The 23,040-nt window shown below is 39.5% G+C and overlaps 1 protein-coding gene across 1 annotated transcript in view; it reads left to right on the forward strand.

Annotated features, from left to right (window-relative positions):
- Positions 1 to 1,085: 1,085 nt before the first annotated feature.
- Positions 1,086 to 23,040, forward strand: part of LOC111155510 (chromosome unknown C10orf67 homolog) — a gene marked incomplete at its 5' end in the record, with an annotated part of 80,575 nt that continues 58,620 nt past the window's right edge. The window contains 4 exons of the mRNA XM_022515683.1: positions 1,086 to 1,102; positions 4,290 to 4,410; positions 11,739 to 11,882; positions 13,815 to 13,889. Coding sequence (XP_022371391.1) covers positions 1,086 to 1,102; positions 4,290 to 4,410; positions 11,739 to 11,882; positions 13,815 to 13,889 — 357 coding nt within the window. The remainder of the gene's footprint in view (positions 1,103 to 4,289; positions 4,411 to 11,738; positions 11,883 to 13,814; positions 13,890 to 23,040) is intronic.

The raw sequence follows: 23,040 nt of genomic DNA on the forward strand, positions 1-23,040 counted from the left end.
GATGACTCCCACCTTAATGAGTCACCTCGCTGGTGATTGCCAACTGCTGATGCTCTATTTTCCTCATTTTTTTTTCTTTTTTACGTTTATTACATTTACGTACCCCATCTCCCAGTCATGCTGGCTCTGTGCTACTGCTCCTGTTTGTGACATTACCCTACAACATTCTTGGCTACTAGCCCATTGGCCTTTTCCTCTTCATGGCTCTCAACCTTTCTCACCATGGAGAAATTCACTCATGTCATTGACCCCATGCTGATTTCTCCACTCTGGCAAGGGAAAGGCAAGGATGGAATAGGAAAATGGAAAAGAAAGTGCCTATGTATGACTTTAATAAGTGGAACTGTGGGAAGACTGTATCTTAGGTTGAGGGTACTGCCCAGGTATAGATATATTTTGAGAACATTTAATAGGTGAGTATGGTACATCAGGCATATGTAATGAGAGGGGAGTTTACCACTGCTTCAGAATATATAATGTATTTTTGTTTACTTGCTTACTGGTTGTCTCTCCCTTTAGCATGTAAGTTCCGTGAGAACAAAAACTTGGACTTGTCCACTCCTGTTATCTTTGGTGCCAGAAACAGTGCCTGGCAAACGTTAGATACTCAGTTATTCTTTGTTAAATGCACGAAGCTCAGACAAGTAGTTTGCACCCATATTTTGGAGGTCAGAATAAGCAGACTGAATTTAGTTGTCTTGGACAGGGAAGGCTATCAAAGTCTTTATAGCAGGATAGTAAAACATCCTGAGTGTTAGTAAGATACCTTTAGGGACCATGGGAACGATAGATTAAAAAGACAAAAATTTGGAGGCTTGTAGTAATTTTAGGAAATGTTTATTGTCTATATTTTGTGAGATACTTGTTTGAAAATATAATGATTTTTATTTTTATGTTGTGTTTTAAAAGATTTTCCAAATGTATAAAAAGAATTTCTGTAAAACGTGTTCTAGGAAAAAAACCTGCGACATGTACAATTTGTTATCAATAATAGTTGTCATCCAAGGCGCCTGGGTGGCTCAGTGGGTTGAAGCCTCTGCCTTTGGCTCGGGTCATGATCCTAGGGTCCTGGGATGGAGCCCCGTGTCAGGCTCTCTTCTCGGCGGGGAGCCTGCTTCCTCCTCTCTCTCTGTCTGCCTCTCTGCCTACTTGTAATCTCTGTCTGTCAAATAAATAAAGAAAGAAAGAATAGTTGCCGTCGTTTGAAGGTATCAAAAACATTTTCCCTGAAATTTTATGTAATCACCACTTACAAATTGGTTTTCTCTTATTTCTTATAAACTGCTTTAAAACATATGTTTTAAAACTTTTATTATAACTGGTCATATGATTCATCCATTTCTATAGTGTACTCCATTATCATACTTATTTTTAACATAAATTATAATTTAGTGGTAGTTTTCACACATGATTTTTGAAAATGGTTACAAATCAAAGCTTTAAATGTTGACGATCTTTCTAGTTAATTACTATATCTTAGTCTTAAAAAAATTCGATATGGGGGTGCCTGGCTGGCTTAGAAGAGCTAACAGCTCTTGATCTTGGGGTCGTGAGTTTGAGCCCCATATTGGGTGTAGAGATCACTTAAATAAGTAAAAAGCTTTAAAAAAATTAAAATTAAAAATTCAATACAATTTATTGAGAGGACTTTGTGGGTCAAGACTCTGTAGTGTGTGAGATGTTACCCTACATATAAGCTAACAAGTTTGCTTGTCTCATGGCCGTTAGCAGAAGACCCAAGACTCCTGGGTCAAAAACAAAAGATTTTATCATCATCGCAGAAACACTATCCAGACCTTCGTATTCATTTGTGTTGATTTGCCATGCATCTCAGTGCCACGAGGGTGACATCAAAGACCCGTCATGGATACGTATACACTCAGAGTGTTGCATTAAAGGAAGGGATCCCTGAGCTCCCCACTTTCATAGTAAAGAGTACCAGCCTGCTTCTTGGCAGTAGAAAGGCATTACCTCATCCTTGAAGGTTGCTCAATGCAAACACAATTCTGAGAATGGCCTGTGTAAAGAATGGTCAGGATTTTGCATTCTTGGCATATGCAGAAGGAATGTGCAGGGCCACTCGGGGTCTAAGGAGATTGCCTCTTCCAACAGTAGTCTGATAGTGAGAAAAAAAAAAAAAAATGTAGGCTCCTAAAATGAAATTAGAGCAAATCTAAAATAGAATTTTCTGTGGAAAAGCACCAAAAATATTAGTTGAAACTGAGATATATACAACGTTACTGCTGTTCCCTGCCCGTTGGATAACTCTACTGATGAGCTCTGTTAAGGGGTTGATATTGATGAATGTATAGAAGATTAGTTGAAAACTGAGTGGGGCTAATCGAAAATCATTATATTAAGTGTTAAACATTAATATAAATTTAAACTTAGTCTTTCTTGGTTGAATATGACTATACTTCAATAGTTTTTTACAAACATGATGAAAAAATGATGATACTTCAGAACACCGTAGTTGAAAGTGACAACTACCTCCCCAGCACCGACAAAAGTTAGCATTTCTTGAGGACTTACTATGTGACATGCATCATTCCAAGTACTTCTAGATATCAACACAATAATCCTGACAATATCTATGAAATAGGGACTCTTGTTTTTCACAAGAGGAAACTAAGGCACAGAGAGGTTACATAATTTACACAATGTCACATAGCTAGGGTATCGGCATGCTTTTAGCTCTGATCGACAGAAGCTCTCACGTTGGTGCATTTATTATATGACATTGCAGGAAGGCCAGAGGTATGACAGGTTTTAGAGCTAGTTGAGTCAATAGCTAAACAAAGTTGTTAGTCAAAATTATTTCTGTATTTTTGTTTGTTTTAAAGCTCATCATCTATGTACTGGCTTTGCCCTTTGGCTGGCCCCACTTGTGGTCACCAGATGGCTGTGGCACTACTTGTGGTCACCAGATGGCTGTGGCACTTCTTGGCATCACTTTCACACATGACAATGTTCAGAGTCACAGAGGAAAACTCTCCTCCAATGCCCCTGTGTAGGAGCATGAAAAGCTTTACCCCAAGCCCCCCCAAAGATCTTTCCTCATGCCATTCTTGCCAGAACCAAGTTCCATATCCACCGCTGAAACAATCTACCCAGAAGAGTGGGATTTTTCTGGTGGGCTGAGACCAGACAAGAGTTACTCTTGGCACTTGGAATAGGATCACCCTGCCCTGAATTCTGTGGGACGTAAACCTGAGACTCTGCCAGCAAATAAAAAGGAGAGAAAGGGTTGCATGGGGTGCTCCCATCAGGTTCTGGTCCAGCTGATCAGCAGACAAGGGAAGAGAGAAGCACACTCTGTCTTCAGAGCCTGCACTGAAAATCTGCTAATTCTTTTTTATTTTTTTAAGATTTTATTTATTTGAGGGGCACCTGGGTGGCTCAGTGGGTTGAAGCCTCTGCCTTCGGCTCAGGTCATGATCTCAGGGTCCTGGGATCGAGCCCCGCAACGGGCTCTCTGCTCAGCAGGGAACCTGCTTCCTCCTCTCTCTGCCTGCCTCTCTGCCTACTTGTGATCTCTGTCTGTCAAATAAATAAATAAAATCTTTTAAAAAAAAGATTTTATTTATTTGAGAGAGAGAGAGAGAGAGAGATGGTAAACCAATTCTATGTGAATGTAAATAACATTTAAAAGAAAGTGAAGTATATTTTTCAAAACAAAAACTCCAATGAGTATAGTGTCATTGCTTTATATGTTTGTACATCTTTATGACACCTGACTTAATGCATGATAGCTGAATTCTCGTATCTGCTTCTACAATTCATGTCATAACCTGTCGCTCCTAGAAAACTGCCCTGAACATTTGTGAGAGCACGATAGTGGAAAAGGCAAATAAAATATTAATACCGTTATGAAAATAATTTTGACCTTGTGGGTTCCCTGGAGGAGGATCCTGGAACCCCAGGGGTCCTCAGGCCACACTTTGAGAACCACTACCTTAAAGTATTTTTGCTTGATATGCCCATGCATAACCTATAATGGCTCTGAGCAGTAGCCCAGGTAAACCAGTAGAAGGATATTAAAAGGAGGCTCAAATTGATCATATCTCAGAAAATGGAAATAAGATGAGTTTCAGAGCAATATGCCCCAGGGCAGGGAATTGGAAGGGAAAACCCCAGATCATAAGCAGCCAATCTGAGCTTTCCTCATTTTACCAGTCCCTTTGAATCTTTAAATAGAATATGATTTACACAAAAATCTGTGCAATAACACATATTTTAAAGGAAATGGCTATTCTATAAAGCACTTTTACTCTCCATTTTTTTTCCAGACTTACTATTTCAGATGATTTGAAGGTTGGCTTTTTCTGCACAGACCATGCTACGCAGACAGATTCCAGCGAAATTCTGCCCTTAAAAGAGTTGAGCTCATCTACAGAAAAGCTAATACGGGTAAATCTGAATTTATTTTCAAACTTCTGAGATTATTTTGGGTATTGTTTGCCTTGATGTCTCTTTCCTTCACAGAACTGAAATGACTAAAAATTTTTAAATTCACAAGCTGAATTGGATGACAGTCATGTTTTTAAAAAATAATTTGTATCAACTACTGCTTGTATTTATATCATGCTTATATGTATTAACTGGTTTAGTGAAATATGTTGTTACTCTCTTTGGAATTTTTTGATATCTGTGAACATTTTCTATTTATGGTACTTTAGAAATTATGAAATATTTTTGGATTGTAGAAAAATGTGGAGAGTCATATAGTGAATCACTGTGTTGCCCAGCATACAGCTTTGTCAAATCTTGACTGTCTACCATATTTCCTCTGGATATTTTTTGACTGTAAAGAAATAGAACATTTCATATACCTCAGATATCAAGAGTTATTAAAACCCCTAATCAATAAAACTGTCACATGGGATAGCATACTACTATAAATACTCTTGTGTACTTTGTTTCTGTTTCTTCACTGAACAGCGTAACTTGAATATCAGTCCGTATTGGTAGTTTCCTTGTCATTTTCACAAGTATATCCTGTAATAAAATGTGCTTCGTTTATTTAGCCCTCTCCCTATTAATGGGCATTTTGGTTGTTTCAAATCTTCTACTGTGATAAAGAATTCTGTACATGCTCAGAGGCCATCCAGTCTGTGGCATAAACTTAGAAGTGGAATTTCTGAGTCAGAGGATGTATGCATTAGTCATTTTGAGGGATATTGCCAAATTGCTCTGCGCAGAGATTCTACCAATTTACACCCCCACCAGTAACTTCTGGAAGCGTCTCTTTTCTTACATACTTGCCAGTTTGTTGCCTTTTCTAATAATACCTTCAGAAAAGTTTTGTAACTTTATTTTCTTGCAGCTGGTCATGTCCAAATGGCTAAGTTCTGGGCAGTAGAATTGGATGGAAATATTATGTGGCAGCTTTGGAGAACCTTCTTTAAGAAATGGTTTACGTGCACTTGCCTTCTGCTGCTTTACTTCCTCTTTCTCTTCTCCCTTCCTCCCATCCTTCTTTCCTCGCTCCCTCCCTCCCTCACTTCCTTTCCTTATTTCTGTGCCTAGAACACTGATGCTATGTAGATGTATTAATCCTCACTCATATCTTTATTTCTAGTTCATAAATTTCCTATCTTTATTTTTTAATTTATTCTACTATTTTGGTTTCACTTTGTTTTCCTTTTTCTGATTCCTTGAGTTGGAGCTCAGTATCAATTAGGATGTCATACAATTCTATTTTTAGGAAATATAACTATATTGGTTTAATCAAATACAAAGTCACTTAGAAATAGGCATCTGTAGTTGGGGCAGTAGCTCTCTGTTGTCCTCTATGTGCCAGACTTGTTTTATCTTTCTAAATCTCCATTATTAGTGCGTGGCTTTTGCTTTCATTTTTCTGACCTCAGAGTAGCAAGATGGCTGCTCCGCTCCCAGCCTCCATCTGCATTTCACACAGGAAGGAGACTATGAGAGAAGTAAAGGGGGAGGTGGTGACCATGGTAGGAAAGCAGGAACTTTCCATAGAAAACCCCAGTTTATTGATCATTGGCCCTAACTATATCACTTGACCACCTCAACAGGAAGGAGTTCTAGAGTAGTGAGCAATTTAGTTAGACGTAGTTCTGTCCAAAGTCCCAGTCCTCTCAGTAAGGAAGAACCAATGTAATGGATCATGGGTTTGGATAGTGGGTTGTCAGCTCCCAGTGCCTACAGTGCATCATTTCTGTGGCCCCTCTTTTCTTTTATAAGCATTTACAGTCTTGTATTTCCCCCAAAATACTTCTTTACCTTCACCCCACAAATTTGGAAATGTAGCATTTTGTTAGTATTCATAATACTAATTATTTTTATTAGTTATTGCTTTTAATATTGATTAGTATTATATTGAAATGCTCTAACATTTTCCAAGTATGCTTTTCAGTTATTGTTATGTTGTTGATTTTTAAAGTCAGTCTTTTGTTATCGGTGAAAACTCTTTGTGAGACAAATTATTTGGTGTCTGCAACTTACACTGAGGCTTTGTGTGAGGTCAGTCTTTGTCATTGTTCCCTGGATATGGGAAATTAAAAATAATCTGCATTCATTCAAATAGTTCAGAATGTATATATATGTAAGTGTATATATGTACATGTCCATATATATGTATGTAAATGTATTTATTTTGCCATTCTGTTCAATACTAATATCCTTATACCAACATTCTTTGGCATAGTGTTTGCCTGATAAATCTTTCCTGTCCTTACACTGACCTCATTTCTGTGTTGCATCCTTGGTATTTCCTTTACAGATTATAGATAGTAGGTTTAAAAAGCACCCAATCTTATAATCTTTTCCAATAGCTAGTTTATTCTCTTAATATTAGTTGTGATTACTAATCTATTTTTATTTTTCTGCCAACTTATTTTGTAATTTCTCTTACCTTCTTCTTTAATACTTCTTTTTTTCTCCCTCCCTACTTTTCTTTGGATTGATCAACTTTCTTTAGTTCCTATTCTCTCCTCTATTGGGAATTAAGTGAATCATGTTATCTATCTATCTATTTTTTTAAATTTAATTTTATTTTTTCAGTGTTCTAAGAGTCACTGTTTATGCACCACACCCAGTGCTCCATGGAATATGTGCTGAATCATGTTATCTTTATTCTTTTAATGGTTGCCTCCAGTTTGAACATGTGCACTTGGTTTTACAGTGTGTGGACGTAGCCAGAATTTCTAATTTCTGTCAAACAATGCAAGAAACTTACTTTTATCTGTAATCACCCCCCATCTTACATGTTATTATTCTCAAGTATGTCAGTTCTACCTTTTTTCCTAATATTTTTTGCAGTTATCTATTCATATCATTATTTTATACACTTAATATTTGTTTTGATTTGCTCACATTTGCTAATTTCTTTCTCACCATTACTTCCTGTATCTCTTATTACTTTTGAGTTTAATTTTCGTTCTTCCTAAAGATCCCTTGATTCTTCTTTCAGCAAAGAGCATGGTCTACTTAGTGTTAGTATTGTACAACCTCACATAACATATAACACCCTTGAAATTGTATGTATCTGTTTACCGCCCTCCCCTGTCCCTTACGCCATGGTTATTGTATGTATTATATCTACATACATTATACACACAGCTTATAATGTTTGCTTTAAACATTCTTATACATCTTACGCTAATAAGAAGAAAAACCAGTCTTTTACCTGGATATATACTATTTCCAATGTTCCTCATGTTTTTCTGAAAATCTAACTTTCCAGTCTATAATAGTTCTTTTTAGTCTGATTCTTTAACAATTCTCAATTTAGGCAATGAGTTCTCATAGTTTTCCTTATTTAAAATGTTATATTGATATGGGATTCTAGATTGATAAGTATTTTTTTTTCTTTTTGCTATAGTATTGCTCTTCTGACCTCCTTGGTTTCTAATAAGAAAAGTTTAATCATTCCAAAAGTTATTCCCCTGTATGTACTTGTTTTCTTTCCTGACTGCTTTCAAGATTTTCTTTTGGGGGTGTCTGGTTTTCTCAGTCAGTAAAGCATGCCACTCTTGCTCTTGAGGTCATGAGTTTGAGCCCCATGTTTTGTGTAGGCGTACTTAAGAAGAAAAAAGATTTTCTTTTTATCTTTGATTTTTTTTTTTTTTTGACAGACAGAGTTCACAAGTAGGCAGAGAGGCAGGCAGAGAGAGAGAGAGAGAGGGAAGCAGGCTCCCTGCTGAGCAGAGAGCCCAACGCGGGACTCGATCCCAGGAACCTGAGATCATGACCTGAGCCAAAGGCAGCGGCTTAACCCACTGAGCCACCCAGGCGCTCCCCTTATCTTTGATTTTTAACAGTTGAATTATTATGTACCTAGGTGTGATTCATATGTATTTATCTTGCATGAGGTTTGTTTAGCATCTTGAATCTTTATTTTTTTTATCATATTTGGGAGCTTTTTGGTATTATATCTTCAAGCATTTTTTTCCTACCCTACTTTTTGTATCATCTCCTTCTGCAACTCTAGTTACTTGCATGTTAATACCTCTGAGTATGGACTTACATATCCCCAATTTCTGTTCACTTTTAAAATTTTTAGAAATTATTTTCTCTCTTTTGTTCTACTGATTTATCTTCAAGTTCATACACTCTTCCCCTTTGTCATCATTATTCTTTTTTTTTTAAAGATTTTATTTATTTGTTTGAGAGAGACAGAGGGAGAGAGCACAAGCAGTGGGAAGAGGCAGAGGTAGAAGCAGACTCCCCTCTGAGTGGGGAGCCTGACATAGGACTCGATCCCAGGACCTGGAGACAAAGACCTGAGCTGAAGGCAAACACTTAACCACCTGAGCCACCCAGGTGCCCCGTCATCTTTATTCTTCTATTAAACTACTCCAGTGAATTTTTAACTTCAGACATTTTAGTTTTCAACTCTTGAATTTCTGCTTGTTTTCTTTATTGTAGTTTCTATTTCTCTGCTGATACTGCCTATTTTTTCCCCATTTGTTATAAGTTTAAATGTTCTTGACTTCATTCTGCATAGTTAAAATAGCTGCTTTAAAATCATTGCCTAATAATTCCAACATTTGGGTAATATTGGTTTTGGTCTCAATGATCTTTTTTGGGGGGACTGAATCACATTTTCCTGTTCTTTTTTTTTTAATCAGATATTTTGAATTAAACCTTGGGTACTGTGAATGTTATGTCCTAACTTCTGATATTTATGTATATATTCCCCCGAAGACTGTTGATATCTTTGTTTTAGCACATAACAAACTTGTTTGGATTCCAACTATAAATGTTTCTTGGTTGACAGCCCAAATCTCATTGGGCTGCTTGCAGTCTCTTCCATGTATGTGTGTTTAAGGGTTATGTTGAGGTTTGTTCTGAGTTCATATACAGACTTTTCACTCCTTCTCTTTGGTTCTTTTCTTTTTAGGAACCCCACACAATTACATTCAGTATGTGTGATTGCTCTGTCTTTTTACTACTCAGACCATAAAGGCCAACGATTTCTAGTTGAGGTTTGGCTGCCTTGTGAGGTCATTCAACTCAGCTGCTCAAGCAGGCATCTCACCCTGCATCAGTTCCTTCCTCCGACTTTTGAATCCCCTCCAGAATCTCCTGCTTCTGTTTATTCTCCAGAATAATGATTGTGTTTTGCTCATATTTTATCTAGAGTTTATAGTTCTGTGGGAGTCTCGCTTCCAGTGGAGTTTGTTTGACCACACAGGATTTCTCTGCCTCCGTTCCTCAGAACATGCAGTCCACACACGACTGGGTCTTCTAAAGGCAAAGTCATCTCTGCCTGTTCCTGGAAATTAAGGAATTCCTTAAGATTTCACTTGTTTTCAAATATTTTTAAAAATAATTTCTAAACATAGTACCCTTCATGAGTTGACCACATGGTATAAAAAATAGTTATAACTATTCAAACCTGGGCCTTCCATTTCTAGTCCTATGATATTGGATTAGATAATCACTTAACCACTGGAAGTCTTATTATCCTCATCTGCAAAATAAAATGTTTGCTGTAGTTTCAGGATACTAAAATGAGATTCTTTCCAGGATGCCAGTACACCAGGTCTCAAATTTCAAAGTGAGTTTGAGTTAGGTTCCATTTGCAGGATTTGCAAAAGGAATGTTGCGTTAGATCAATGACTCTTGGCTTTTGAAATAGTCAAGGATAATCAAAATAAAGGAGTCAGGAGGTGAAGAGGAAAAATTACTGAGGTGATCAAGAAAGCATTATTGCTCTGCTCTTTATATAAGAGTTACCAGAAGCAATCCTCCTCAACTCAAAGCTAGTAAGGCAGGCTTTATGGAACCTGAAGTATGTTTGCTGCTTTTGGAAAACATAGCGGCCTGGTGCTGACCTGTACTTAAAGAAGCTAAGAAGATGAAGTGGCTAAGTTGGGATCATTCTATATTTCCAGGGTTGTTGGGGTGAGGAATGTATGATTGTTTCCCAGTAACAACATGTGGCCTATGAAAGAGGAAGAGAGAGAGAGAGTAAGTGCCTCGTCATGGGGTCATTCTGGGCACTATCCAATAGAATGATCTAAAAGGACAGAGGACCCCAACAGTAGGAAGGAGGAAAAAAAAAAGAGTTCTATATTCATAGGGCCTGAGGAAGGAGTAGCAGTGATCACCCAGTCTTATTTTGAATGTGCTTAACTCATGGTAATAATATTCTAAATTCTACCTTGAGGCTGTGTTTGGAGTGACAGTAGGATTTATATTCCCAAGAATGAGCAGAAAAGTCATGGAATTGACTAAAGTTCCCATTCAGGGGAAGATTGCCTAGTGAATACATTTTAAATAGATGGTGGAAGACAAAAATACATTGTATGTTTTGGTGATCAGAAATGATTCTTAGTCAACATGCTGGTTATATATTAAAGTGCTTGGCTAGTAAATTCACAACAAATGTTGATTTTTGCCTATCTATTCTGATATAATATCCACATCTTAGACTATACCTTTTGAGGTATGATAAAGTGTTGTTGTTAGCCCAGATATTTTATTCTGCATGGGAAGAAACCACCAGGAACCTTCTCTCCCTTACTCCATTAGCATATGTTAATTTAGCAGATTAACTGGGGTTCTCCAATGTACATCATATTCCAGAGGTGTTCTTAAAAGGCAGGGCAGGCCCCTGACTACATTCAGGTCATAGGCCCATGTTGGGGAGGAAAAAAATTTTTCTTTACCTTTGAACATTCTTATAGCTGGTCTAAGATTCAAATTGACAAGAGACAGATTAACAGGAGAAAAAAACTTAGTAACATGTATACCTCCTGAATACATATGAGAGACCGAGGAAAACGGTCTCTCACATGTATAAATCTCTGAAATGGCCTTAATTACTACTTTCAACTAAAGACAAAAGAAGATGTTGGGGGAGGAGGGGAGCAGTTATGGGAGGTTCTGAGGAAAAGCACAATAAGCAAGGTTTATTGTTTATGCATATGGTTATGTAGACTTAAATCAGCATAGGACTTTCTAGAGATTTTAAGTCATCCCCCTCTTGCTGGTATAGCTAGGGAGGCACCCTTACAAGTGGAGATTTCCCTTCTAAATGTAAATGTCTCTTATGAGAGGGTAACTTCTACTCAGTTTTGGAGCTTCACCTGTGTTTGCAGTTTCTTAAAAATAATCAGTCTAAAATAATCAATATGCCAAAGAGACATGTCTTAGGGTGGCAAAATTTGCTTCTCTAAACCCAGAACCAGGCAATGTACTAGAACCTTCACACAGAGTGCCCTTACTCTCTTCAATAATGTACGTTTTTCCAATTTCAGATTATTAGATCCCTTCAAGTGGATTTTGGGTTCCTCAAAGAATTGCTTCAGTTGAAATTTGAGGACCGTCTTAAAGAAGAGTCTTTTAATCTCTTCACTGCTCTACATGACAGGATCCTAACAATTGAAAAACATTATCAAGAGGTACATGTTCTTTCATTTCCTTTGTTCTATATGTGGATTGATCTTGTGCTTAGATTGGTATGTACTACAGTTTTGAATTTAGCAACTCATGAGGGCAGTTTAATTTGCATATGTTGTGTCTCATATAAGAGCTAATCCATATAGTAACTTTACTTTGTGTCAGGAACTTTGTAAGTACTCTGTATATAATTTCACCTAATCCTCACACTAACCCCATGAAGTAGGTGTGATTATTATCCCTCTCTCACAGATGAGGAAATTGAGGCCCAGGAAGTTTAATTAACTTGCTTAAGGCCACCAGTTAAACGACAGAGTTTATTTTCCTGGCCAGACAGTTTGATGCTTAAGATCTGGCTCTTAAGCACAATTTTATAGGATATTATTTGTGCTTATTATCTCTGTAGGAGCCCAAGGCTTGAAAACTGTGCTGCTTCAAGAAATTTCCTAAAGTCTTTGGTCAGGTTAACATATTTGTCTGGCATTAAGAACAACTACTGCTCCTCCTCAGTTATAAAACAAAACAAACCCCCCCTCTTCTATGGACCCTCCCATTCTGGGAACCACACTAAGCCTTTTAAATGTGTTTCCTCCATAAGTCCCTCAACAATGCTTAAATGAAACCCAGTTATCCCTGATCTACAGATAAGGAAACTGACATGCCAAGGTTAAGTAACCTGCTTCAGGTCAGGCAGATTGAAAGTGGCACAATGATATTGAAATCCAATTCTGTCTGACTCTAAAACCTAATCGTTGTTTGCAGTCCATGCTGGAATCAGAACTGAAATCAGAATCAAGGTTTGTGGGGGTTTTTTGATGTACTGTCTTTCATTCTTATCCAAAACAATGGTCAACTGATAGGATTAATCAGAAAATGACTCTGGTTTATGGCTAGGGGGCTCTAGATTTTTTTTTTTCCTTAAGATTTTATTTATTTTTTTGACAGAGAGAGAGATCACAGGTAGGCAGAGAGGCAGGCAGAGAGAGAGGAGGAAGCAGATTCCCCGCCAAGCAGAGAACTCCATGCTGGGCTCGATCCCAGGACCTTGAGATGGTGACCTGAGTAGAAGGCAGAGGCTTAACCCACTGAGCCACCCAGGCACCCCTAGATTTCTTTTTATGAGCATATCCCATTTGAAAGGTACAAGGACCAGGAGAGGATATGAATTACAAATAGGTTTTACTATTTTTAAAAGCAGCTCTAGGAAGATAGTAGAAAGACTTAAATATATAAAGTGAAATAAAATGCTCAAATTATCTGTATTTATTTTATCCATTTGAGCTCTCTATTGCCTACAGTTAAGTATAAGTAAAAATCGAATGCAGCATGGGACACCTTGCTGGCTCAGTCGGTTGGGTGGCTGGCTCTTGATTTCAGCTCAGGTCATGATCTCAGGGTCACAAGATCGAGTCCTGCATTGGGCTCTGTGGTCAGTGTAGAGTCTGCTTGAGAGTCTCTCTCTCCTTCTCCTTCTTCCCCTCCCCCTGCTCACATATGTGCAGTTTCTCATCTGTGCTCTTTCTCTCAAAAATAAATTAACAAATCTTTTTTTTAAGGTTTTATTTATTTATTAGACACACAGAGAGAGAGAGATCACAAATAGGCAGAGAGGCAGGCGGAGAGAGAGGGGGAAGCAGACTTCCCACTGAGCAGAGAGCCCGATGCGGGGCTTGATCCCAGGACCCTGAGATCATGACCCGAGCCAAAAGCAGAGGCTTAACCCACTGAGCCACCCAGGCACCCCAACAAATCTTTTTAAAAAAAGATTGAATGCAGTGTAATAGCTGTAGTGCAGGAGAAATGATTATAAATTGGATTTTTCACAAGATTTGTGATGATCTGAATCTTGGTTTTATACGGGGTCCCTCATAGGGTGCGAGAATCATATCTGGAAATACAGTATGGTGCTCACTGTACTTATTTTTGGTTTGCAGAATGAGGACACCATAAGAAAATGCTACAATCAGCAGTTGGCTGATGCCATAGCTGTTATCAAAGGAATGTACAAGGTGGGTTTTTGGTGCTGTCATGGGTAAGGCCAGCTTCCCACCCTGTGAATACAGAGTGGGGCTCACTGGGGGTTCCCAGTCTGTGTTTTTGGTTTTGAAGATCTGTCTGCCCAGTTTTCAGGTCACTGAAAAGGGATCAGGCCTAAAACTATTCACACTCACATTAAATTGACCAAAATAACACTTTATTGTGACAGGTATCAATTTGCAGAGACTGGAAAATTCCAGTCTGGTGTCTGGGTAAGTGAGGAAGTAAACCGAAGTCTGTTTGGTGAGCATGCGGTTGGATAGAAGGTCAGATAGTCCCAGTGAGTTCATTGCGATTGTTTTAACTCCCCATGAATGGTCTCTTACCCTTGGTGGAGTATCTTTTCTACTGATGAGGATACATCTATCTGCCAGACATGGGACTTCACTTTCCTAAACAATGGGAACATGCATAGTTTTCAATGATTTCCTTTTAGGGTTTGTAGAACCAAGTGCTTCCTTTGCTAACTGTAATCTTGCCTTTCATTTTGTTAAACTTCTGGGCAGAAATACTTTTTAATTATGGCAAAGTGTTCATTGGTTGCATACTTCTTTTCAGAGCATTTATCCCATTTGTATTTAGTTATGTAATTGCCGGTTACATGTTCTGTTCCATGCCAGGCTGTAAGCCTTATGAGGGCAGGGATGTTGTCTGTCTGATTCACAGCTCTGCAATTGTGGGAGTGGGAGAGGGAGAGGGAGAGGGAGAAGCAGGGAGCTCTATGTGGGGTATATCCCAGGACCCTCAGATGAGGACCTGAGCCGAAGGCAGACACTGAACCGACTGAGCCACCCAGCCGCCCCTCCCTGCTTCCTTTCCAGATATGGCGCGAACATAGACAAAGTCAGGTGCCTGACCAGTGTGACCTGAAACTAAGTTGGCTGTGAGGTTTGGGGAGGAGGTTATTCTTTGTCATGTAACAAGCCTTTCAGGAAGAAATATCCTCCTTTCTTTCTTTGACATTGTTGTCTCCTGATGCTTGGAATTGCGGCAGCCAATCTGTAGCCAAGGACTGAGGCACTTCGGACATGCTAAAGGCAGCAGAGCAGAAAGATGGAAAGCACCGGGGTCCTTGAGGAACATCACGGAGCAACTCAATAACTCTGGCCCAGTCCTGCCTCTGGCCCTTTCATTTCATGAGATAATACCCTTCTTCACGTTTAAGCCACCAGTTCAGTAATTTCCAGCTGAAAATATTCCAGAACCTACTGCTGTGACAACAATCTCTGTGACTCGGTGCCAGATGTGTTCCCACAAGGGCGGTGACTCTGTCTTTCTCCCCTGCCACGTTACCTCGCTCCTCTCCCACACCAAGGTGGAGCCTAATTCCCCCTCCTTGAATCGGGGCTGGCCTTGGTGCCTTGCTCCTGGGTATACAAGGGGCCATTGCACCCGTTCAGAGACTAGGTCTAAAGAAGCTTTGCAGCTTCATTCTCATCCTCTTGGAACCTTTGCTTTCTGGATTCACCCTCTCTGAATCCAGCCGCTGTGTTGTGAGAAGCTCAAGCTGTTTGGAGTATCTACCTGTGGGTACTGGGTCCGGAGGCTCAGCTGAGCTCAGCTTTCAAGGCATCCAGCCCCCAGCCATTTTCTTTTTCCATCTGAGGTCCCAGGCATTACAGAGGAGAGACAAGACATCCCCTTGGGCTGGTCTTAATTCCTCGCCCCACGGAGCTCGAGAGCATGATAAACCGTTGTGGTTTTATGGCGCTAAGGTTGGGGAGACGTATCATGCAGCAGTAAATAGACAGCTGGCACGGCTCCCTTGCACTCACATCAATAAGCAACTTCCACATTGCCGTTGTTGGACAGACGACCGCTCTAGTAGTTCTGCCAGGACCCCATGGCATCCGGGTTCGACAGTTACCATCATGCATGCTTTAGAACCAGGACCCTGGCTGGAGTCTGACTACTTGGGTTAGAGTCCTGGCTCGGTCACTTTATCGTTATGTGACCTTAGGCGAAAGATTGAACCTCTCTGCCTCAGTTTTGTCATCTGTCAAATGAGGATCATTATAGTGCCCCCCTCACGGGCTTGTTATGAGGGTGGAATGAGGATGGAATGAACCGATCCCTGTGAAGCACTTACAGTGATGCCTGCAACAAGGTAAGTGCCGTCTGAGTGTCTGCCAACTCAACGAACGTTTCACATGGTTGTGACGCTCCTTGGCGCTGGTCATTTGTTGTGCTCCCTTAATTCTCTTAGTACTTAGACCGGTAGCTTTCTGACCACTGACTGCAGGTATGGGAAAGTGCCCTTAAGAGAGCTATGATAACCGCCTGTATCTGTTACGTTGAACCATAGGAAATTGCCACTTTTGTCTCCCAAAATGCGAAGTATCAGCAATTTCCTATGTTTCAACATAGTAAACATACTTATCTTAATAGATAAAGGCAGCAACAAACTACATAAAATATTAGGCTGTAATATCTTAAAGTAGAAGAAATTCATCTTCAGTTTAACTGAACACATGTTGAGTGAGTACTGCGTGCTTGAGATATGGTGAATACTGACATTACAAAGATGAATGAGAGATGAATAGGGGTGAATTACAAACTTGGCCATGATGTACTTTGTTTATTGCAGAGATAAACATATAAAAGGAGATATGGAAACACCACAAAGGGAGCAGTTAGGTCTGCTTTCATGCTTTGGGAAGGCTTCACAGAGAAGGTGATATTTGTGCTATGCTTTAAAGTAAATTCTCAGTTGGTAGACAAGAAGTACAAAGGGTTTCTAGGTAGACAGCATAGTGTCTGTTAGTCAGGATGTTTTCAGTGGCAAATGATACCTAATTCACACGGACATCAGTTAAAAGAATGTATTGGTTCATGTAACTGTAACGTATAGTGATAGTAAGGACTTCAGGAGAAGCTGGATCTAGGTGCTCAAATAGTCTTATCAAATAATCTTATCTTGTCCATATCCTGCTTCTACTTTCTCTGATGGTTTGATTTCCAGGCAGGTTCTCTTCACATGAGAACAACCTTAGGCAGAGCATCTCTTTCTGAATAGTTCCTACAAGAGTCTCAAGACTGACCCTGACCAATCTGGCCTAGTTATTGTCCCCCACCCTCCACTGCAAGCCAAGCCAGAGTGACATGCCCATCCCAGGAAGTACTATCAAGGAAAGTATTTAACTATATGGAAAAGAGAGGTTTGGGTACCTAAAGGAGTGATGTTGGATAGGCAAAACTTTAGGCAAATTGGCTTCCCACTTATAGTAGCATGTGAAAAGACAAATAGGACCTGGTCAGATTGCTGACTGTTGCACCGCCCCACATGGTAGCCAGTACCCATAGGTGGCTATTAAAATTGAAATTGAGATTAAATTAAAAATTCAGTTCCTGGGTTGCATTAGCCATAGATTTCCCAGCAATATTCTGTGAAACCGAGTAACTTAGGAGAATTCATGAAAGTTTGCACAGGTACATTTGATTTTATTTTATCTTTATGCTTTTATTAATAACCGTGAAAGAGCTATGCTTTATTGACTGCTTTCTTTGTGCAGGGAGTTTAGATATATTGTTTTATTTGGTCTTCACATGAGCAAGTAGCAAGAACCAGGACCCCACCACAATTCCTCAATTTCTAATGTGGCACAGAGAGTGGTGGTAAGAACAAGAGCCACGTTACAGCCGTGTATTCTTACTTGGCGCTCTTGCTAATTATAAGGTGTAAATTATGCCACTATGGAAGTGCCTATGCTATCCAGCTCATCCAAAATGTGGTATCCAGAGATGAAGTCCAAGTATCTTTTGCCTGGTTCAGCCCCATGAAGTAAACATTTGAGGTGGGCAGTAGTATCCTCATTGGCTAACTTAGGAAACTGAGCCAAGGTGACATTAAGCAACTTGCCCAAGACCACAGAGCTGGTCGGTGGTAGAGCTGGGAGTCCAGTTCCCATCTGTTTCTCTACAGTTGTTCCACAGAAAATGGGAAATGCTTGAATTTTCTGAGCAGAAGAAAGAGAGGTGCCTCTGTACCCTTCTAGGTGGATACTCCTGTAAGGGCATTAAAACGCGTTGGGGAAATGGAGACACAGATTTCCCTCTAGGAAGACAGGAACCATGGAGAGTCTCCTCAGTGCCCAGTGCAGTGCTTGGATTTTAATAAATATTTATTGGAGAAAAATAGAAGAAAGAATGAGAAAGAGGGAAGGAAAGAAGATGAGCTACTATCTGTAGTTGAAGGGAGAATGTTGGCTAGTGGAGGGGAGGGACAAAAGGAATGATGTTCTGCCCTAGATTAAAAGAATTTCAAGAGACATCTCACTAAATGCATTATGTGGGGCTAGTTAGGATCCTGCTTTGAACAAACGAACTGTTAGGAAAAAAAAGTTTCGAGATAATTAGAAAAATTTTACTATGGACTAGATATTAAATGATATTAAGAAACTGTTGTTTTTGTTAGTGTGTTGGTGGCAATATGATTACATGAGAAAATAAAGAAACCCTTAGTTATTAGAGATGAACTGGGAAGTAAGTATGTAGGGGTCAAAGACAAGATGTCTAGGATTCCCATAAAAATACACAAGCACAGAATGGGTTGATAACTGTGTAATGGACTATTATAATTTTCTCTACTTTGGTGTATGTTTCATCATAAAAAGTAGACATGTTTGAAAAATGTCCTTTAGTCCTCTTTCTTAGAGTTCAAGATGGAGTCTGAGCTCTCTTGCTTGGTCTATGCCTTCCTGCCCTTTGGTGACCCAGGCCCCCTTGGCTCCCCAGGTTCATTCTGCTGCAGCTTTCAGACCCTCAAACTTACCAAATACATTCCAGCCTTGGGGCTAATCCCTGGAACCCTCTGGTCTCCATCTTCATATTGCAGCTCAAGTGTGCCTCCTCAGGCGTCCTGTTATCACCACCACTCAAGGACAGACCTTGCAGGCCTGTCTGTCCCTATTCCATCACCCCATTCTGTGGCCTTCAGAGCAGTTGTCTAAGATTGTCCTGTGCATGTTTATTTACCTTTGAGAGTTCTGATTCACCCCACTAGACTCTCTGCTTTGGGAGAGCCGCCATCTTGGCTTCATACCTAGAGGCACGTAGCAGGGGCTGGATAAGCCTGTGTTGAGACAATAAACACAGGAACAAATTAATGGGGAAGGGCTTTCTGAGCATGAATCTTTCCACAGCCATAAAGGAAAATAAAAATAGATATAAAATGAAAAACTTTTTACAACAAAAGAAAGTAAAAATAGTTTGAAGAAAAATGAAGAACTCGGAAATCTGTGCAAATAAAATATGCAAATAATGTATTAATATTCCTGATGTATTGAGAGCTCCTACCGATCATTGAGATAATGCTGAATAGGAGCACCTAGGTGGCTCAGTAAATTAAGCATCTGACTGGTGATCTCAGCTTGGGTCATGATCTCAGAGTGGTAAGAATTTGAGCCCTGCATCAGGCTCTGTGCTCAGCGGGGAATCTGCGTGAGATTCTTTCCTCCTCCCTCTCCCTCATGCTCTCTCTCTCTAAATAAATAAAAATATCCAAATGGCCAACAGACTTACAAAAAATGTTTAACCTTATTAAAAATCAAACAAATGCAAATGAAGCAAAAAATACTATTTTCATCTATCCAATTGGCAGGAATTTAAAGATTGATATTACCTACTTTTGGCAAGGTGTGGGTTAATGAGTAAACACATATATTGTGGAAGCATAAATTGGTACCACCCATCTGGAAGAAAATTTAGCAAATTCTAAAAAAAATTTAAATGTACATTTATTTTGACCTAGTAATCCCAATTTAAGGGGATAAAAATACATATATTGTTAACTAGTTTTTAATAGAAAATAATGGAATCATACTACTTAATGACATAAATGATAGAAAATACCCATTCAAACTAAGGTAAATTCATATGTATTACTATGAAGGCATTTCCAAGATACATTTTAATTGAAAAAAATGTGACTCGGGACGCCTGGGTGGCTCAGTTGGTTAAGCAGCTGCCTTCGGCTCAGGTCATGATCCCAGCGTCCTGGGATCGAGTCCCACATCGGGCTCCTTGCTTGGCGGGGAGCCTGCTTCTCCCTCTGCCTCTGCCTGCCATTCTGTCTGCCTGTGCTCGCTCTCTCTCCCTCTCTCTCTGACAAATAAATAAATCTTAAAAAAAAAAAAAGTGACTGAACAATACAATATTGGAGACCATATGGAATGTCTGGAGAATGAGGGAGAAAAAGAAACACTTTAAAGTTTTTGTACTTTTATAACGGTCATGCTTCCATTTTTTTATAACATGTGTCACTTAGTAGTGAAAAGAAGTATCATTCCAGTTGTAATACATTTCTTTTTTTTCCCTACCCTTTCTCTTTTTTCTTTCTTTTCCTTGACATTGACTTTTACAATAATTAAGGGAGTTTTCTTTCAAAATGTCACACATTCTGTATCTGTTAGTTTGCTTCCTCAAGGGAATGTGCCATTTGTTCCTCTGTTTTCCATATTTCTCATAAATTAGAATTTAACTCTAAAATCATGATTAGAATCAAATTCAAATTTATACCTTGACAAGAATGGCTTATTGGCAGGGCTTTTAAAAAGTAAACTTCTACTTGCAGTGTAATTTACACACATAAAAGTACACAGATTATAAATGTACAATTCAAATTTTTCTTAAAAAGAGGAACATACCCAAGTAATCATTATTTAGATCAAGAATTAGGATATTATGGCACCTCTACCTCTCCAAAGGTTACCATGATCTGACTTCTGTCAGAGGGTTTGTTTTGCTTATGTTTGGATTTTAATGTAAATAAAGCCATACAACACTTGCTTCTTTATGTCTGACTTTTATTGTTGGACATGACATTTGTAAGATTTATCCATATTGTTGCACACAGCAGTATTTGTACATGGCAATACTTTGTTCTTTCTCATTGCTGTATAGTATTCTGTTGTATAAATGTTCTCGTACATATCTTTTTTTTTAAGTTTTTTTTTTTTTTTACATAATCTCTACACCCAATATGGGGCTCAAGCTTATAACTCCAAGATCAAGAGTTATGTGCTCTACAACTGAGCCAGCCAGGTGCCCCTCTTGTACATATCTCTTATTATGTATGTATGTACATAGAGAGAGGGCATCAGCAGGAGGGGCAGAGGGAGAGGGAGAGAGAATCTCAAGCAGACTCCCCACTGAGCTCAGAGCCCGACATGGAGCTCGATCTCATGACCCCAAGATCAAACCCAACCTGAAACCAAGAGTTAGATGCTCACCTAACTGAGCCACCCAGCCACCCCACGTATCTTTTAATGCACGTATGTATGCATTTCTTGGGGCATATGCCTAAATAGAATTGCTAAACCACAGAGTAAGAGCATTTTCGGTGTTAGTGGATGCTGTTTTCTAAGGTTTCTACTGTTTTTCTAAGTTACACCAATTTTGACTCCCTTCAGAGACATGGAAGTGTTCCAGCTGCTCCGCACTCTTCATTAGTTCTATCGCTCTTTTAGATTTTAACTCTTTTTGTGAATGTGTAGAGGTATCTGTTTATGTCTGACATGTATTTTTTCAAGATTACTAAGGTTGCTGTAAAGAGAATACATGACAGGAAGGCAAGAGTGGGAATAAGAACAGTGGGAGGCTGTTACAGTCAGGTGATGGTGGTGGTTTGGAATAGGATGGGAGCAATGGAAATAGAATGAAGTGGATGAATTTGGGATATATTTTAGAGGTAGAACCAATAAGGTTTGCCAATGTGGAAGAGGAACAAAAGGGAGAAATCCATGGGGCGCCTGGGTGGCTCAGTGGGTTAAAGCCTCTACCTTCGGCTCAGGTCATGATCCCAGGTCCTGGGATTGAGCCCTGCATCGGGCTCTCTGCTGGGCGGGGAGCCCGCTTCTACCTCTCTCTCTGCCTGCCTCTCTGCCTACTTATGACCTCTGTCTGTCAAGTGAATAAATAAAACTTTAAAAAAAAAAAAAAGGAGAAATCCTAGGTAGCTCCTAGCTTTTTTACTTGAACAGCTGGAAGCCCAGTTCACATTAGTGATTGGAGGAGTCTTGTGAAAGAAGAGTATTGTGAACTCAGGGAGTGGATCCTGTTCAAAGTAGGCTTCACAAGAGTAGAGTTCTTGGTTTATACCTTTCACTTATGTATCCCAAGCACCTACAATATTAACCAACACAAAGTCGGCAATTAGAAGTACTTGCTGAACAAATGAATGAATTAGATGTCTTAGTGGTAATATCTGGCAATTAGTTGAATGTGTGAGTTTAGAGGTCTATGGAGAAACAGGTTAGAGATATGTGTCTGAGAGTCATCACCGAAATATATTTAAAGCCATAGGACTAGATGAGATCACCCAGGGAGAAAGTGTATTTATATGAGGTTAGGACAAATGAGGGGTTGTTGGAGAGGCAGTAGAAAAAGCAGGGGAATGCAGTGTCACAGAGATCAAGAGAAGAGAAGGTTTCAAGAAGGATGGCCAGTGGTATCAAACACACTGAGACTTGAGTTAGCTGAGAGTCAAAAACTGACATTGGCAATATTAACACTGGCATCCCTGCGGATCCCAGGAAAAACATTATAGTGGAGCGATAGGGGCAGACATTCAGTAGGAATGGGTAGAAGATCCAATGTGGACTGAGGACATTGAGAAAGGGAATAAAGGGATGGGGCCATAACTGGAAGGCTAGAGTGAGAAGTTAGGGTCAAGGGACATTTTTTTAAAAGAAGGGATACTAGAAAATGCATATATGCAGATGGGAAAGGTCCAGAACTGAGGGATAAATCGATAATGTAAAAGACAGAAAATAAGGTGCAGGAGGGAGTACTGGAGAAGGCCAGAGCAGAGGGGATCCACTGCATAAGTGGAAGGATTGTTCTTAAGGGCAACAGGGATTCTCCATCATTGTACAGAAGTGTATGGGCTGGGAGCTCCTGAGTGGTTCAGTTGGTAAATCATCCTACTCTTGATTTCAGCTCAGGTCGTGATCTCATGGTCATGAGTTTCGGCCCCACATCAGGCTCTGTGCTCATTGGGGAGTTTGCTTGAGATTCTCTCTCTCCTTCTCCCTCTGCTCTTCCCCCTAAAATAAGTAAATCTTTTTAAAAAGGAGTGTTATGAGCTGAATTGTGTCCCTCCAAAATTCAGAGTTGAAGTCCTAG

The sequence above is a fragment of the Enhydra lutris genome, unplaced genomic scaffold, assembly GCF_002288905.1.
Source record: "Enhydra lutris kenyoni isolate GAN:26980312 unplaced genomic scaffold, ASM228890v2 scaffoldscaffold42, whole genome shotgun sequence".
Lineage (NCBI taxonomy): Eukaryota > Metazoa > Chordata > Mammalia > Carnivora > Mustelidae > Enhydra > Enhydra lutris.